At 39.7% G+C, this 18,701-nt stretch overlaps 1 protein-coding gene across 2 annotated transcripts in view; it reads right to left on the bottom strand.

Annotated features, from left to right (window-relative positions):
• The window catches only part of INO80 (INO80 complex ATPase subunit), a 53,301-nt gene that overhangs the window by 23,240 nt on the left and 11,360 nt on the right, over window positions 1–18,701 (bottom strand). For both annotated transcript variants that reach the window (XM_031044523.2, XM_005143931.2), the window contains exons 13-24: window positions 17,914–18,009; window positions 15,805–15,864; window positions 15,048–15,190; window positions 13,897–13,981; window positions 13,287–13,404; window positions 12,280–12,365; window positions 11,146–11,313; window positions 10,598–10,731; window positions 9,723–9,790; window positions 9,171–9,264; window positions 7,937–8,114; window positions 1,651–1,791 (exon numbers count right to left, since the gene is read on the bottom strand). In XM_031044523.2, coding sequence (XP_030900383.2) covers window positions 1,651–1,791; window positions 7,937–8,114; window positions 9,171–9,264; window positions 9,723–9,790; window positions 10,598–10,731; window positions 11,146–11,313; window positions 12,280–12,365; window positions 13,287–13,404; window positions 13,897–13,981; window positions 15,048–15,190; window positions 15,805–15,864; window positions 17,914–18,009 — 1,371 coding nt within the window. The remainder of the gene's footprint in view (window positions 1–1,650; window positions 1,792–7,936; window positions 8,115–9,170; window positions 9,265–9,722; window positions 9,791–10,597; window positions 10,732–11,145; window positions 11,314–12,279; window positions 12,366–13,286; window positions 13,405–13,896; window positions 13,982–15,047; window positions 15,191–15,804; window positions 15,865–17,913; window positions 18,010–18,701) is intronic.

An 18,701-nucleotide genomic window follows, 5' to 3' on the forward strand; every position in this document is an offset into this window, starting at 1 on the left:
GAATACAAAATCCATCCTCCAAGCTATATGTACCCCAGAAAATTGCCTGCATAGAAAGAAAACTATGACACTGACTTGCTCCTCACCATCCCATACCTGCTACATAAACATGTGTTCCTATTTCTATCATTCACTCCATTAACTTCCCAAAATTCATCACAGGTCAAACAACAACAGAAGGCTATAGTTTCTGAGAACATATGTGCCCTTTCTGCTGCTTCAGGTCTTCTGTACTCCTGCCAGAAGTTTCTAACAAGCGTAAAATTAAGTCTTTATATTCCTAGAAATAAAAAGCCATGCTTCCACTAAATCATCTTTAACCACCAGCCGAGCCAAAACAAGTAACTTTTATTCATGAGAATAAATATTAGAGACGATCCCTCCTTGCCCTTCCCTTCCCCTTCATATATAGCCTTCTAAGCTCCTTCTCCTCCCTTTCTGATGTAGAGGGAAATATTCCATGTATTCTTCATCTGTAACGTAAATTGAGGTACAAAGAGTGACAAATCAAAGGAATCTGAAGGAGAAGTGGCTTTCACGATTTACTCTCAGAATAACTGCTTGTTCTTGAACCAGGTAATCATAGAATCACAGAATGGTTTGTGTTGAAGGGACCTTAAAGCTCATCCAGTTCCAAACCCCCGTCACGGGCAGGGACACCTTCCACTAGACCAGGTTGCTCAAAGCCCCATCCAACCTGGCCATGAACACTTCCAGGAATGGGAACATGTTGTGACCAGGAGGTGATGTGTGACTTTGAGAAGTTCAGTTTGGATTCCCGGCCCCTGGAGCTGCAGGCACAGATGAATTCAGCTCAAACAACAGCATGTAGGTAATAAGCACAGAGTCCTACTTGCCATCTACCCTTCTCCAGACACATATGTATAATTGCACGTGGGCCCATTTGATCAAGCCTACAGCAATAACATCAACAGTAAGTAAAGAATGTAACATCTGTACGGTCCAGTAATAAAAGTATGTTTTGCCCAACTTTGTCAAGATCCAACAGCATTGGATCTTGCAGTATCCACACACTTCAGAAGGTCTCTTGTGTCAGCCCAGGAAATTTCAGCTAAAGTAATTTCAAAATTCAATTGATAGGGGATGGACAATCCCAAGCAGTACCACTTAATATCCAAAAGATTTAGAAAATGACAATTCAAGTAATTCTTATACAGTTCAATTTGGTGTTTCCTTTTTGGCACATAAGCTGATGCAATGAGAGAAAACTAACATCCTTTTCAAAAAAGCATTGCTCCTCAGTTCCCTTTTGTCATCAGTGTTGACTAAACAATCACTCTATTCTGTTCACAGCATATCTTTATCTCTTAGATTATCGGGGAACAATCTACTTAACCTCTTCTGTAATTTTACTTCTTTTGGTACCAGGAGAGAAAGTGAAATCTTAAGTATCGCAGAACAACTCCTGTGAGGTACATCTCAGAAGTCTCCTTTTCCCTTCAGGGCACATTACAGTCACTTCCCCTACAAAAAAAACCTACTATTGAATACAGTAGCAAGAGGATATCCTCACAACAGTTTTACCCAACCAAAAGAAAGTAATAGATCATCCTGTTCCTATGAGACAATTCTAACAAGATTTAAAACACAATAGAAAATACATAATTTACAGCTTAACTTGGGACTTACCCGTGGACTGGCTATGCACAGGAAGGACGGCAGCTCAGTCACCTGGCAGCACCGTACACATGAGGTAGCTGATCTCCTTCGATGTATGACATGATCTGAATAGCCAGTAACTGCTTTACAGTGGCTGCTGAACACAAGGTTCTGAAAACAAAATTAGAACTAGTAAGTTACTGTGTCTATAAAGAAATACTCCTCTTAAATATTGTGACCACCCATGAGACAGACAAAAACCACTGACCAAATATTTCTCTTTGTAAAAGGAAACTACACATCTTTTGCAGTAAGAATATATAGTATCTTTGTGTAATTATCAGAACATTCAAATCCTGAAACAGCTGAAATCAAAATAGCCTGTACCAATACCTGCTTTATGCCCAGCTGGAACTAGAAACAAGTTTTAGGCTCTTTGAACCTTTTGACTTTAACTTTTATAATGAAAGAAGGACAGGAATATTCTAGGTCTGCCCCTCAAGCTGTTTTCAAGCTCATCCTTGCTCTATTCTGAAGCATTAGTAAAATGAAATTTAGAAGAGAAAAAAAAAAAGATTCTAAATAAGCCTAGTCTGGTATCCTTGGACTTTCATCTTTTCCAACCTTTTCTTCCTTTTCTGTGCAAAACAGCTCTGAATTTGAACCTGAGATCTTTCAAGATGGCAGCATAGTTACTCTACACATGAGCACACCCATGTATAAATCCTGGAACTTGCCACATGTGTATCAATATCTTGTTGACAGAGAAAAACGTACTGATTCAGAAGTGGGGGCACTGAGATGCCGCAGCATTAAAAAAAAGGAGAATTTTGAAGATGCTCAACCCCACACAGAAAAATATCAGAAAACTACATTTTCTAAAGCAGGCTGCTCCAAGCCCTGTCCAGCCTGGCCTTAAACACTGCCAGGGATGGGGCAGCCACAGCTTCTCTGGGCACCCTGTGCCAGTGCCTCAGCACCCTCACAGGGAAGAGCTTCTGCCTAATATCTCATCTCAATCTCCCCTCTATCAGGTTAAAGCCATTCCCCTTGTCCTGTCACTACAGGCACTTGTTAAAAGTCCCTCTCCAGATTTCTTGTGGGCCCCCTTTAGGTACTGGAAGACTGTTGTAAGTCCTCCCCTAAGCCTTCTCCAGGCTGAAGAAGCCAACTCTCTCAGCCTGCCTTCACAGAAGAGGTGCTCCAGCCCTCTGATCATCTTCATTACGCATTATCATTAAGTATAATTATTTTTTAAAGCACACGGAGCATTCTTCTGCATACTACAGGAAACAAGCAACAATTTTAGACACACAAGAGGTATACCTCTCAGTGATCACAGGATGTGTCTGGCATTTCTAGCAGTTCACTTAAGTAAAATGTGCCTAGTATCTAAAGCTTTGGCATTGTTCTACTCCAGTTCCTAATGCACCAAAATCAGCTGCATACTACTTTCACTTTACAGAGCCTCCCAATTACCTAAAATCCCAGTGTCTGAAGTTCTATACAACAGGCTACATGACAGAAGCCGACATCTATAACATTATAACTGGATATATGCATTCCTCCATATTAAGAAAAGCAAACTAAAACCATCCACAGCAGCAGTTTATTACGGAACATGCATTCTGGGCCCTTTCCATTTCCAGAAGTAAATTCACTGGGCAAGATGCAGATGGCTAACGTGTATAATTTGGAACCTGCTGACAAGGGAGAAATATAGCCTTACTGTATATATGTGCTAGCACCACCTATGGAATACAGTCACTCCTAGCATGTAAGTGGGTCTTTCAGTTGCTACCAGTGTGACTCATGGTGTGGAGCTGGCAAAAATAAAGTGCATATGCTCTAATTGAAGATCTGCTCTTTCCTATAGAAGGTGAGTGCAGAAAGAGCTGACAATAGCCCTTCACTGACACTCAGCAGGGCTAAAAAGCACAGGTCAAAGCTTGGGCCACACTGGATATGTGATCCCAAAAGCAGGCTTTACTCAGCTGCCAGTTCTTCATCAGTAATGCTGGCTTAACTCAACTGCTTCACATGTTCACTCCTGCTCCCGCAGAGCCCCTTCTTGTTGACCTAGCTGTTTGTACTCCTTAAGATGCTGATCAAGATGAAAACAAATCCTGGCCCCTCCACTCCAAGTTAGTTTTGTGATCTGTTTCACCACCTGGTAAAACAGACCATGTGCTGAAACAGCAGAGTGGGAAATACAAGGCTGGGAGTACATGGCTGTGGGCAACAGATGTGAATGGTGGCTTATTCATCTGAGGACCAGAAGTGGTGGCAACAAAGCACCAGCACTGCTGCTGAAAAGGGGGGTAAATCCCTTCCATGACATTAGTGCCACTTCTTGCCCAAGTTTTATCACCTGCCTATCCCTCCAGAAGCCTATTTAACTACACATGTAACCAAAGATCCAATTCAACAGCCATGAAAACAGTAAGTTTTCTGCAGTTGGTGCATACAGGATGTGACAGTGCAAGCCCACATCAGCGGAGGCAGGATTCAGCAGCTGGGAGTAAAGAAAGTACAGCAAGGATTAGAAGGGAAGAGTGACTTCCTTCCCAGCAATAGCGGGCTAGTATATGGACTCAGACCAACTGCCTTTGAACTAAGTAAAAGCCCACTCACTGAGGGTACAACTCATGTTTACAAAGAGGAATCAGCATTGCATGCAGTCACAAGAGCTTTCCAGTAAGTCTTACAACACCAAGTGCTGGCTTACTGATTGTGGCCCTGGTCACGAGAGGAGTTTGGTAACTATTTCCTGGAAAGCAGGAATACAAGAAATGGCTAACAAAGTGTAATTCCAAACCTATGCAACTTTGTTATTTAATTCGCTTTTGGAAAACAATATCAAAGAGCCATCAAAGATGGCTTTAGCCCTATTAGAGGTACCCAGGAAGAAACATGAAGGAAAACTCCCAAGAAAGTATCAAAAATAAGTGAAAAATATTACTTTTGCATATATAGAGTATTAGATGTAGGTCTTGTACAGGGGCATTAATCTGGTTTTCAGCACCATGCTTCCTGCGTACAAACTATGAGCAGGTCACAAGAAACATCCCTCTCTGAATTCCCTGACATAAGCAGCAGTTAAGTATTCATGAACAGAGCAGACACCAGATACAACAGGGATAGCGGAAACTAGCTTCCATCAGTCACATACATGGAAAAGACTGGGTAAGGTTACAGAACTGGACACAGCCACAGGTCTGAAATGGATCCTACGCCTTAGTACAACAAAACCAAGAACTCAAGAGGACTGTTAAAAAGTAAGAAGTACACATATACTACAACTATGCAATCCAAAGGAAGTGCTGGAAGAGGCTTTTCCATACTGCAGAGCTCCAAGTAAATACGGATGACTGCTACCAGCATCTTAAGCTCATTAACAATCCTACCTAATAGAAAGAAAATCAGGAAAGCAAATGATAAAATCACAGAATCGCAGAATCCCAAGGGTTGGAAGGGACCTCGAAAGATCATCCAGTCCAACCCCCCTGCAAGAACAGGGTAACCTAGAGTACATCACACAGGAACTTGTCCAGGCGGGCCTTGAATATCTCCAATGTAGGAGACTCCAGAACCCCCCTGGGAAACCTGTTCCAGTGCTCTGTCACTCTTACAGTTCTTCCTGATGTTAACGTGGAACCTCCTATGCTCCAGTTTACACCCATTGTCCCTTGTTCTATCACTGGATATCACTGAAAATAGCCTAGCTCCATAATCCTGACACCCACCAGATCAGATTTTACATTAATTTAAATAGAATCACAGAATAGTTAGCGTTGGAAAGGACCTTAAGATTATCTACTTCCAACCTCCTGCCATGGGCAGGGACACCTCACACTAAACCATGTCACCCAAAATCAATGGATACAAATTAATCCACATCTTCTGGAGGTGCTGAATAAGGGGAATGAAGAGACCTCACACTTCTGTGTTTATGTGAAGAAACTCATACTATATTTAGACAGATGTTACCTCAATTTCCGAAAGACCCATTAAAAATAAATGTGGGTTTCTGTCTACTGACTTATTTTCATGGTTTGTCTCTTATATCGGAAATGCTGATCTGAGTGGTTAAGAAAAGCCTTTCCAGATTTATACCATTTCCTTTTTCCTCTGTTTCTCCCCCTCCTCGCTCCCTACACGTTACTATCTTATGAAACCCTAGAGAAAGCCTCAGGGAATTTTACATTCAAAGTTTCTCAAATCTGGGATAAGACGAAAACAGTGAGTTCATTTTCACCCGTGGTGCTGCTTGCTGCTAAAGCACATGTAAAACACAGCTTGTTTTGCACCCTTTTCTTTTTTTTTAAGAGATTCTACATATACGCTCTGAAAACAAAATCATAGAATCATAGAATAGTTAGGATTGGAAAGGACCTCAAGATCATCTAGTTCCAACCCCCTTGCCATGGGCAGGGACAATCCTGCAAATACAGGTTATTTTCAAGTGATTTCAGGTGGTAATTTGTCTAACGTGCAGGTCAGAAAATGGATCTAAGGAATCTGTTGTAACTGTAGGGCTGAATGTCCTTCAGGTTTACTGCGGTTATCACAAATGTGCTGTATTGCACACACACTGACAAACTCTGCTTCTCAGCTGGCTGTTTCCTCTGTGAAAGGTAGTAGTTATACCAGTCACTAGTTACACATAGTGACAGCACTGGCACCTCTGAGACACAAGGAATGACTTCTTCAAAGGACAGAAATTATGTGGAGAAATCAAATTATACGTTTAAGTCATGCTAAGTTGCAGCACAAGTGGGACTGTAGCCTACCTATATGCTTTACATTTAATTTTTAGTATTAAAACCTACATGTGCACATTTCGCATTTCCTATTTAATGTCTATAACATTGTCACCTTCTGTTCTCTAAGAAAATTTAACAACTTTAATTTTTTAGCATTTATACACACTATCCCAAAGGGTATACAAAGATCTGTATCTTTCTACATATGTAAAAATGAATGCAACCTTCTATAAGGGCATACAATTGTTTATACCATTTTCTACTCCTTTACTGTTAGGCTGCAACATTTATGATGCCACACAAGTTCTCTAACCATACCAAGGAAACAACAGAGCTACAGTGCAGTTTTAGGGACAAGTATTACACAGTCGCTGTACCAACTGCTGAATGTAATCCCAAAAAGCTAACTGAAAGCAAATTCATACAGCACAGACATTTAATTGAGCTAGACATGGAAACACGGAATATTTGAACACCAGCACAGCCAGAGTTAACTGGCATACACGCTCAGCTGGCTTGCTCTTTGTTTGATAACTAGGAGGACTCATTTTGTTGGCTTTGCTGTTAACGCTGCAAAACATGACACCAAGTCCAAGGTTGGTTTCCTACTGCTTATGCGTCTTCAATTTCAACTTCCTCTACACGCTATTCAATTGAATTCTGGCTATCTCCTTTCCACTTCCAGACTTATGAACAGAAGCAATATTCCCTAGAGAAATTTGGCACAATCTCACTGTTTCAGAAGAGGTTTTTTTACCGCATATCTGCTAACTGCCCCAGATGCTTTCCTGACTCTGTGCTAGCACTTTTGTGAACTTATTTCCCAGTGAAACAAATCAATGGAGCTATAACCTAACTCAGGAAATCAACAGCAATTTAGTCATAAAAAGACAAAACCTTCACACACATCCCAGGCAAAAGATCAGAGTAAATGACCTTGCATTACACAGTAAGATGAAAACATCTAGAGTCTCTCAGCCAGCAGCAGAAGCAGATTTCAAAGACGCCACTGACTATGCTTGTCCACCAACTCTGAAACACTGCTAGGCTGAAGTCTTTGATTTCCCCAGTGAAGCAATAACGTATTGAATTTGATCTGTTTCAGTTACCTTACATGTAGAGAACATTATAAAACTCTTAAGCTGACATGTAGAATCCATCCCTGATACATCATGAGTCTAGTTCTGCTGCTTCAGGCACCTTACATGTAGGAAACATTACGAAACTCTTAAGCTGACATGTGAAATCCATCCCTGATACATCACGAGTCTAGTTCTGCTGCCTCAGTAGCATTTTTAAGACTTCTAATTCAACTGATTTATTCTTTACAGCAGTTTTGAAATGCGTCACCACATGGGAAGAAGATAGTAGTTAAAATTACTTCTCTGTTCAGCGCTCTGAACTTTACTAACTGTATCTAATAAAACAGAAAATAAAACCATCCTGCTTCCAAGTTTGTTTTCCCCATTGTATACAGATAGAAAGGTTTAAATTATTTGTCACTCATGAGGATTTGCTACGTGTCTCCACGGCACAAAAATGTTGCTTACCTGCAGCAAAGTGCAGCTGTGCAAGTTAGGGAAAGACAGTGGGAAATTTACATCAAGCAAGAAATCCCTGTTCCTCAGAAAACGTGAGCCCTGCTGTTTCTCCCCTTCGGTTTCCACCCAGGAGCGCATGTGATGGAGCCTGTAGGATGCTTTCAGAGACAGGAAAAGAGCTAACCACCTGAAACAGAACACAGTACGTACATTCATTCACTGCTTTGTGAAAGAAAGGCTTGAGGATATTTACAGCATAACTATTTGATGCAAATGTTTCTTTCAGAACATCAGGCTTGCAGTGTCCTGACTTAAAGAAATATTTTTTTGCTAGACATTTTCCAATTACATTACTGTTATTTTATTTTTTCCTAAGGTGGTTTAAGTGAAGTGATTAAATCAGAAGAAACTTCAAAGCACTTGTTTAAAAGGCTTGAGTCTGAGTTAGCCACTGCTACTTAAAACTGCACTCTGGTTTCTCTGTTAATTGCTCCATATATAAATTATTCATAACCTGCATAATAAATGCAGTATTTATAATATAGATCATTCAGACAGGCCCAGAGAAACTGGATTTATGTTACTGAAACACAACAAGAAACACTAGTCCCAAATAGCCACAGTAAAAGAATATTAGCCCTAAGCAAAACACATTTATTAATAAAGACTTGCTCTTAATCTCAGATTTCTTACAGGCACTATCTAACATCAGAGTACTGTTCATTGCATACACTGTAACTTAAACATATAGCTCACAACGATAAAATTCCATTATCCTAAGCTTATGGCTTGGAATTCCATTACCTATTAAAACCAGGTATGTAGAAAACAGACAACACGGTTCACAGCTGAAGAACAACTGTCACAGCACAAGTGTATTCCATGTGTGTTAAAACACACGCCCAAGAGCAATTGGTAATCACTGCAATAAACTGGCCTTCAGAAGTCTGAAGTTTGCACTTGCTAATGTCAGCAACCTACAGTAGGATGTTATGCAAACTCTTCTGCGGCCCTTTGACAGTCTTGGGTATTTACAGTGTCAAATCTTTGTAACAAAAGCTTTCTTTTGACAGAAGCATATAAATCACCTTGCATAATGGTGCCTGTAATATAAGATAACAATAGACAAATGGTAATACTAAGGCATAGAAAATGCATGTTTACAGGGATGCCGCTGACACCACCTGTGCTTTTCCTACAACTACTAAAGGGCAAAAAAAAAAACCCAATAAGTTGTCCTCACCTGGCTAAATGTCCCTGATTCATGAGGTTTGCCATTTCCGCTGGAGAGACATCAATAAACCGGAGGAAAGAAAAACAGCTTTCTTCGTTGATGCCTGCATCACAGAAATACGGAAGTTAGGCCAACACATTTCACAGACACTCAGCTGAAAACAATAAACTTACTCCATCAATTCAAGATATGCATTCTCTCACATATGACAAATCTAGGTGACTAAACAGGGGATCATAATTTAACCTGGATCTTTTAGAAATACTGAAAATTTAATCTGAATCACTGCTGGCTGATTCCAAGTTCCAGTTCATTTTCCAGTAGGATTAAACAGTAACCAACTAATAAGCTGTCTTCATATAATTCTTCCAGCTGCTTCTATCTGTTCCTCATTGAATGTTGCTCCTCATAAGTAGAAGTACAAATACTAACAAAATTTCATCAAATTTTAATAAGATTGTCTCAGTGGACTAACTGATCTGGCCTGTCAGTCCTTCTCACTGAGTGTTACATCACATGCAAGTGTGCATCCCCATTTGCTTCCCAGCACTGCAAACCTACCCTTCCTATGGAAGAGAGACTGCTGGATGTGGTCTGGTGCAAATGGCGAAAGTGAAACCCGTAACCACCTGAAAATGAAAGCAACAAAACCAAGTAAAATCACTAAGATGTTAACACATACAGTGCTCTATTACACAATCAGCAGAAAATGCAGAATATCCATTCAGTTCTCCACTGTAAGTATTTCAGCACTCTAGACAACTGGAATTGCATGGAAGTAAAAGAAAAGCATCATCAGCCCACAGGCACTATTGTTAATTTGATGCTGAGACACCCCATTGCTCTGGAATTGCATTATACAGTGTAGAACAATTAAGTCTCATCTTCAAACATGGCTTTCTCATCTCTGCCCTGAGCACTCCTCATAACTGAATGCACACAAAATTAACCAAGAACTGACACAGTTGGACAAAACAGCAAACTGCAGGCAGGCAGCTTCTATTCATCCCAAGTAAGCATTAAAAGCTGTCAAGGCACTAGTAGACGCTGAAGATATACCATGTCACAGACAAGCAGATACTGATAGCTTCCTTAAACATGAAAACTCACTGAAGGGAAACTTTGGGTTTGTTTTGTATTTTCAAGAATTCTTTTAAAGCCTAATCCTATTACACATCATCAGCAACAACTCTGAATTCCTCTTCCTGACTTTCGTATTCAAAGGGATCTTTGATAATCAGGATTCCGCCAAGGGTAAGAATCAGGTATCAGATGCTTAACAGTTGAATGAACAAAAGAAAACTAGGAATGCATTGCTTGGCCAATGTACGATAACATACATCAGGTAAGGGAGTTAATTAGCACTTAGAAAGCTAAAATAAGTCTAAGTAATAGCACTAAATATGCTACACTGGAGAGGAGTGGAATAGGCTTGCCTGTCCCGTGAGTGGTTGAAGACCCTGATCTGTCCATGACGGTAGATAAACTTTGAAATCTGGTATGGCTTTAGGGAGATGTGAAATGGAGACCAAGTTTCTTGTCGCTCAAACAGCTCTGGGTGATTGCACACCTGTAAGAAAGAGAGCAAGTCAAATGCTGGGAGGAATTAATCTAGTCAGGTGCAGCATTTACATCCCAAATCAATACAACTATTGATCACTATAGTATTGCACAACTATTTTAGTGTATCTACCAATATTTGAATACAGCATCATATCTTTCCCTATTCACGTAACAGCTGTTGCCTCTTCTTCCTAAATGAACGATTTTCTCACAGCCAATTTGGAACCAAACCAGTTAGCAGATGCATGCACCATTTGGCTAAAGCTCTCCTACCCCAACATCATGCTGCACTGCATCAGAAACACAACTGAACTGTGTTCAAATTTGCTTGCCTATGCCAGAATTTTTTATATGGTGTTTTCTAGAAGCCATATTTTATTTCTGTGCTAATGAATGACAATCCCTTTTAAAATAGCCTTACCTTCCTGAACTGCATGACTAGGTTCATGAGACTACTAGTGGTGGTCTGTGCTTGCTGAGTAGTGCCCATTGAGGACTGCAGGAGGTCATCAATAGAGATTTTGTTTTTCAGGGCTTGGTACAACAGCTTCTGTCGACTTGTCTGCTGGCAGTACATAAGAATTTCAATCTGAAAAACAGTAATTAAGATTTAGCTTTCCGTGTCTCTGAAATGGAAGATGAACCACATCAGTACACACAAAGCAGAGAGAAATATATCTTAAGGAAAATGTAGCTTTCTCAAAAAATACATATATAGGTGGCTACATTCATACCTAATTCAGGATCCAACCTGGGAAAGTTTAGGTAATGATGTAGGAGACAGACCTTTAAAAGCATGTGAGCACAACTAAGTAAACAGATTCAGAAGAAGCTCTGAAAATATCAGATCTGCAGCTGATCAGCTTAAAATCTGACCTCAATTCTACTATTCTACTGTTGAAATGCTACCCATTTAGAGCCATCTTCAACATGTGTCAGGAGCCCATGACAGTGACAGATGCATCACGTAATAACAGTGGCTGTGGGAAGCTCTAGTTCTGAAATTATAAAGAATATCACAGCCACGTAGATGTTTCTTAACCAGTGGTCGCATAACCTGGAGACATGCTGACTAGAAGATCATACAGTATTGCTAACACACACATGAAATTAAGAGACTAACGAGAGTGAAGAGTATGATGTTGCCACTCTGCATTTCTTGCTCTGCAGGGACAAGCAAAAAGAGCTCTAAATCCATGCCAAACCCTTCACAGAGACAACTGGTGATGTTTATCACCCAATCACTGCTGTATCAATCTCCTTCACCTCAATTAGTGATATTTCTGTCAACTTAATCAGGCTTAAAGGTTTCTATTTGTAACCATTAACAAAAGGTTTTCTCTAGAAGAAAAGTTTATTAATTAGGGATTCTTCAGTTACATTCACATCTAATGAGATTGCTGGGTTGTGGTGCCAGAAACCAAAGGTCTGTGAAAGGTCTACAATCAAACTTCAGGCATGCAGGCAGCCAAATGAGTTTGCAAAAACCAAATCAGAGAACAGAGCTATGACAATGACGTTGAAATACTCATTCCAGATAAGTATTTTTCCTCACCTTATCTGACAGCTCATTTTCCACATCCTTCTTGATTCTTCTCAACATGAAAGGCTTCAGGATCATGTGCAAGCGGGATAGCTGGTCTGAAATAAAGGGAATGGGGAACAAAAAACAATTACTTAAAAGGAGAAAATCATATGGTCTTCTGCTACAAATTAAGTCTCTTACTCCTTACAGCACATGAGTCCTTACACCACCGAGTTGGTGTTTCTCTTTCCAACTGAATGCTGTGCTACACTGTTTGACTTATGAGTCTGAAGATCTGCATCAAAGAATGAAGCTCTAAAGCACTTTTTATGTTGTATATTCCTCTGAGCTGAACAATATGGGCTTAAATTTATCATTGACTATTAGTGCGAAAGAAAGTTTTAGATGAGACATTGCTAATTCACGAAAAGAGATCATTACAGTTTTAAGTCTCACCCATCAAAATTAAAGCATCACAAGAACAGGGCATACTGCACTGACAGACAACTGCAATCTTTGCTATAACCTGTAAGAACAAAACCTCTAGGTACTTGAGAACTCTTAAAGCCTTTACTTTGTGACAAGTTCCAGCTGTGCTGTGTTCTACTCCAATTACTTATCAACTGTCTTACGCAGATTTTTCTATCCCCTAAAATCTGCTGTTAACATTTCTGACCCCCTCCAATTTTTTTTGCTTTTCTTTTGAAGCCCAAAAGGTGTTTGGTGCTTTGTGTTGCAGATACTTATAGTATTTGTTTTCCTCTCTTTGGGAAGGAGGAAGACTGGAGGCAGGCAGCAAATCACCATTTTCACTTGAAGTTTTTCTATTCACTGAACAAGCTACGTTACAGTCAGAAACACAAACCTGCACATAAACCATGGACAACAATCCTTAACATTCCAATCCCATTATGCACCCACTACCTTAGATGATGTTTCTCATACAAAAAATGAGAGATAAAGTTTAACCATTAGTAGCTGGGAAAGGCAACAGATTTTTTTACTTAAAGATTACTGCAGTTACACCCTGCACTCACTCTCATCAATGGCGGACTTGTTCTCTGCATGACTCTCTATGTCCTTGGAAAACCACTCATTGAACTCTTCATGGGAATCAAACAGCGTTGGCATGATAAAATGCAGTAGTGCCCACAGCTAGGAAAGGAGAAAACAACAGATCAGCAAAAGTCACCCTACTGTGGGCAAGGTAACCAAGGATCTCAAACCCTTGCAGGTCTTTATGAGCAAAATCACTCTGCTAGAGTACAAGACATGGCAAAATTAAACAAAATCCCAGCTGCATCCTCTTCCTCACCCACTTGACAAACGCCAGATATATCAATAAGACACCATTAGAAAGCAGTGAGAAACATACCACAGTGATTTCAGCCAACTGAAGGAAAAGACACAAGAATTAGATTTCATTCTGAAATCTAGGTATTACTCACCACCAGGTGTCATCAGTTTAATTTTTATTTGGATGTATGGCACATTTCTTTATTTTCCCTCCCAGAGCTGCTCCCATGTTTGTTTGGCAGTGGTTTGCCATAACCACACAAATACAACAGGTTTCTCAACTGTTCACATATATATTTAGTGTATATTCTTGTTATAAAGAGAAGTCCATTCCTGTGAGCTCCTGCATACCTCAGCCATTGTGTTCTGGATTGGTGTTCCAGTCAACAACAATCTGTTTCGACACTGGAACTGCAGTAGGATCTTCCAACGAACACTGATGAATAAAATTAAGAAAGATCATTAAAACTGCTTTTTGTAGAAGGACACGAAACAAAGTATTTTAAGACCAATTGCTTCCAGTGACCTTGCCAAATGATTTTTGGAGCTCACTGGGTAAAACTATCACAGCTACTCCCCAGTCTTTCGAAAGACAATTACAGGAAGAAGTAGCCTTTAACCAATTATAAAGATACATGCATAATTTATTCTATTTTTCTAAGTGTCTTTTTACTCTTTTCTAATACAAGTGCTTGGATATTAATAAGATCTTATGATCTGAATAATTAACTTTCAGAAAGAAACAGTTATTATGAATCAGAATGTCATGTATTTGTCAGACTTTATAACATGGAGTGCATACTGTGGCAGGAATGCTGAGCTATACATTACAGTCCTCTTACAAGGGCAGTTTCCAAAGAATGCTGAAGAAACAGACTTTTGTCAGAGTGAGCCTACATCTAAAGCAATCTTCAACTTACTGTGTACAGTGGCAACTTGGACAAAGGTTATGGGAAAGCAATTACAGAAGCAAAAACGGACAAATCCATTACTTGAAAACAAACAGAAAACTTTCTGGCATCAAGTCTTATGACAAAGATTGAGTTTTATTGCGGCCAACAGCATTCACAGGGTTCTGACGTTCATTTGTGCCTGGAAGTGCCACTGAAGAAGGAATCAAAATAATGCATTTAATGAGCCAATATAAGCAATTTATGCTAAAGACTGTGGACTGCTCGGTAGGCAGAATTCTGAGAGCAGTCGGGAAAGAAGGTGAACAGAAAGAAGCATTTCACCCTGTTCTGTTTCACTGTCCTGTACTCCATGAAAGCTTCTCCTCCACAATTACTTTTTAATTACATTTTACATATTTGGAGAAGGAAAATCTAAATGCAAAGAACTGCTGGATTAATCCAGTGACAGAGAATTATACAGATACTTAAGTAGGTTAGACAAAGGGTGTCAATTTTAACTTCTGTCAACTTATGGAATCCTGATGTTTTTGCAATATTCCTTCAAGAGGTTGATACAGAGGGCAGACTTTATTCCAGTTAATTTATTACCTGGAGCTACTCTTGAGTGCTTGTGCTTCATCCAGTACCATATATTGCCACTTCACTCGCTGGAAATACTTCACATCCTGTACTACTAGCTGATAACTGGTAATCACCACGTGGAAAGGAGCATCCTGAGTATACAATGTCTTCTATAAACACAAAATAAATAAACATCAACATAAGGTAAATACATTGTAAACAGTTCACTTTTTTGCACTCAAATTTCAGGCTTCTGTTTCATAATCTTTTCTCATTATTACTGCATTTTTCCCCAGCTGACTTTTTAAATTAACTACAGCACAGTTATTCAACTGGTGGATCTGGACTTCAGCCCATTACTCCCTGAACAATTTCAGATGCTTCTTAATGTGCCAGACAAGACCCAAGAACTGAACCCTACAAAACTCTGTTGTTAAATCAAGAACAATCTGACAGGCTTGCAGGGATGCTTGACTTGGGCATCCTGAGTTAGGTCACTCAAAGAGAATGAACAGTCCTTGACACTGAAACTTACTGCTTTATTTACAGAGCTCTAGTTTCTTCAACTGAACTCCCTACTACTGTATGGAGCCCTGTACAGTACTGCGCTCCAGCACAAGAGAAGCCTTCTACCTTATTATCTTAATGAAAATACTACTACATAGATGAAGGAACAGAACTGTGTATCTACACATTGTTCAACTTGGTGGCGTGTAGCAACAGTTTCTGGTTTACCCTGAACAAATAACAAAGATGGCCAAAGTGCACAGCATGCTGGTACTACCTGACTCCAGAACTTCCTGATCACCTTTCTGTCGTGGGGATTTCCCCAGTAAGGGAGCACCTGGAAGAGTACAAAAGTAAAAGACATTATTTCCAAGTAAAGACATTCCTCCTCTAGATTTTTATACCACATATTCAACAGAATGAGAAGACAGATCTCTTTCTCCAAACAATGAAAAGGGATCTATCTTTCTTAATAGAAAGAAAAACTGGAAAGCACTTAAGAATACTCAGAAACAAGGCACTGCAGGCAAAAGTGTCAAGCAACTTATGTCTAATATAACGACTAGATCAAGGTATGCTGAGAAACTCAAAATGCCCAGTAGCATGTTACACCTTCTAGTCAGGTTTTTCTAAGAATTAAAAATGACACTTTGCTTATGGCAGAAAATGGTCTGCCCTCAACCACTACAGTTAACCCTTACAGGACTAGTGAGCTCATTCTCCTGTTTAACATCCCACACCATTCTCTTGGGTTTTTATTTCAGAACCAACACCAAAATCTGAGATAAAACAGCTAGTCTGGACCTATTTAATATAAGAATTTAAAAAAGCGAACATTACTGCCAAAGAAATCTGCTAATCCATTTAGAGCTCAGCATATCACGGGTTCTTATTACTCAGGTTTTTACAGTGCACTGAAACCAGCTACTGATTAACAGGGTTGTACTGCCATCTTCTGTCTGATGACAGTACTACACCCAACCAAGACAGTGAGGAATGCTCACTCCTGAGGTTGTGAAACCTCTCACACATCTCCATCCTTCAACTGGTGAATTCCAAATGTCAAAGTGTCTTTTGCTGACTGTTCTTCCAGCTGTTCTGAAATAAGGATGCTAGCAAAGAAGCAAACTAATCAAAAAGTGATCTGCCTTAAAGTTTACGTAGTCTGCCACAGATCTGAATAAATTCATTCACCGTGATGTACTACAAGCATAACTGACTACACACTTCTGAAGCAAGAACAGAAGTGGTTGAAAAAGACTGATCAAAGTTTTAAACATGTGATAATTATAAGTTTAGAAACCTTCGTTTTGAAGCATGTTCTGTTCGATGGCTGAGGTAATCATTACTATGCAATAAACCCAAAGAAGAGCTATGACAGAAAAAGGTAAATTTTTCAAATCAAAAAAGGGAAAATTATCTTTTCACAACCACAAAAAGGGGGGATTGAAACGAGGGGAACACAAAATCACAAAATGGAATATATAAACCTTTAGAATTAGTTTTAAGCAATGTTAAGTTTGATGGCTTTGTAACAGTAGCAATGGAAAACTACTGAGGTGCATGGTACATAGAAAAAAATAGAGTACAGCTAGAGAGCATACTGGCACAAGATAAATCGGTACAGTTGATGTAGTTTTAAGAAAAACAGTCTAGAAGAACAGGACACAGGGATAAGGAGTATCTGGGAATGGCAGGTGTCCAGGATGGGCTACAGTTAAACTAACTGATAAGTAGGAGGATAGGAGGATTATTATGTCTCTGGTGCTAACAAACCAACTAAGCTGGTATAAGCATCTACTGCGTGTGCTTCAAAGGCTGCCAGAAGTGATGAAGATTGTTGGAAGAAGTAAACGACCCTCAGAGACCACCACCACAATTCTGTACGCATGCGGGGAGCTTTCTGGAAAATAATGTAATCCATACGTAGCCTCATGAATATGTATGTGTGCCCAGGGAGTATATGAGGATGGTTTGTGTAGCAATAGAGAGACACATGTTAGGAGGACCTATCCCCCGTGCCTCCCTGTGCCGCAATAAAGAATATCTGCTTGTCAGCTTGAAAACTTTGTTGGCAAGTTTGTTCCTGGAGTTTTCTCCAAATCAATTACTACATTTTTTTGGTATTTTTTCTGTATTTCATTCACAAGGAGGAAAAAACATACACAATTGCTTGTCTATTCTATATGAAGAACTGATTCAAGGAAATGAGGAAGTAGGCAGAATGGCCAACTGCTCTAATGTTTCCACTCCAACGCTTTTAATCAAGGTCCCTATTATTCTGGACTATGTAAATACATAAAAGGATTATTTTTAGGCAAAGAACTCAAGAGAACAAAACAGTTTGCTTTTAAGAAAACAGAACTTCCTTGCACATGCTCCTTACCTTAAATTTAGGTACAAATCTGGCAAACTCCTGGTGCCAGTTGTTCAGAGTAGAGGCAGGTGAAATTATTAAAAAAGGTCCCCAGATGTTCTCTCTCTGGAATACAAACATAAATTAAATTTAACATAAAATTTAAGGAAAAAATACATTCACAACTTAATTGAGGCGAAGGGGTACAGAGACAGTTTGGTAACAGCTTTACAACTACTAAATGACAGTGGCTGTGTAAAAGATGGAAATATATGCAACAGCAAAAATTCCTCCCAGCACAGTAGGTTATTATTAGCACACAGTAGAATCAAATGGAGCAGATCTAATGTTTAACGAAGTATATTTCATAACAGCAAATTTGTTCCCACAACAATCTCCTTTGTGTCCAGGAGTTGCCACCTTCACATTACTAACAACCCTGGCATTTTAGGAAGGAAAAGAACTTCAGGTGGCATTGGAAAGCTTTGCTCCATTACATCACATGAGAATGCCTCCTGGTGAATAACAAAGTTGATCCATTAGCATATTGGTACTTAGAAGCCACTTGCATAAGGGAGAGACAGAAAAGTAAAAGCCCTGTATAGGCTTCCAAAAATCTCAGGTTGCTGTGCAACACGGAGACAAATCTATCTGTTACCCCTTTCATACAAATGAGCTCCAGAGCCTCTGGCTCTGTACAGCCTGCCAGTATTCTGGTTGATAGTGCCAGTGAACTGGTATCAAAAGGAACATAAACAAATGCATGTAACTGTTGTTTGGTCACTACTGCAGCTACTTCTGGTCTCAGTATCACTTAG

The sequence above is a fragment of the Melopsittacus undulatus genome, chromosome 4 (genome assembly GCF_012275295.1).
Source record: "Melopsittacus undulatus isolate bMelUnd1 chromosome 4, bMelUnd1.mat.Z, whole genome shotgun sequence".
NCBI lineage: Eukaryota > Metazoa > Chordata > Aves > Psittaciformes > Psittaculidae > Melopsittacus > Melopsittacus undulatus.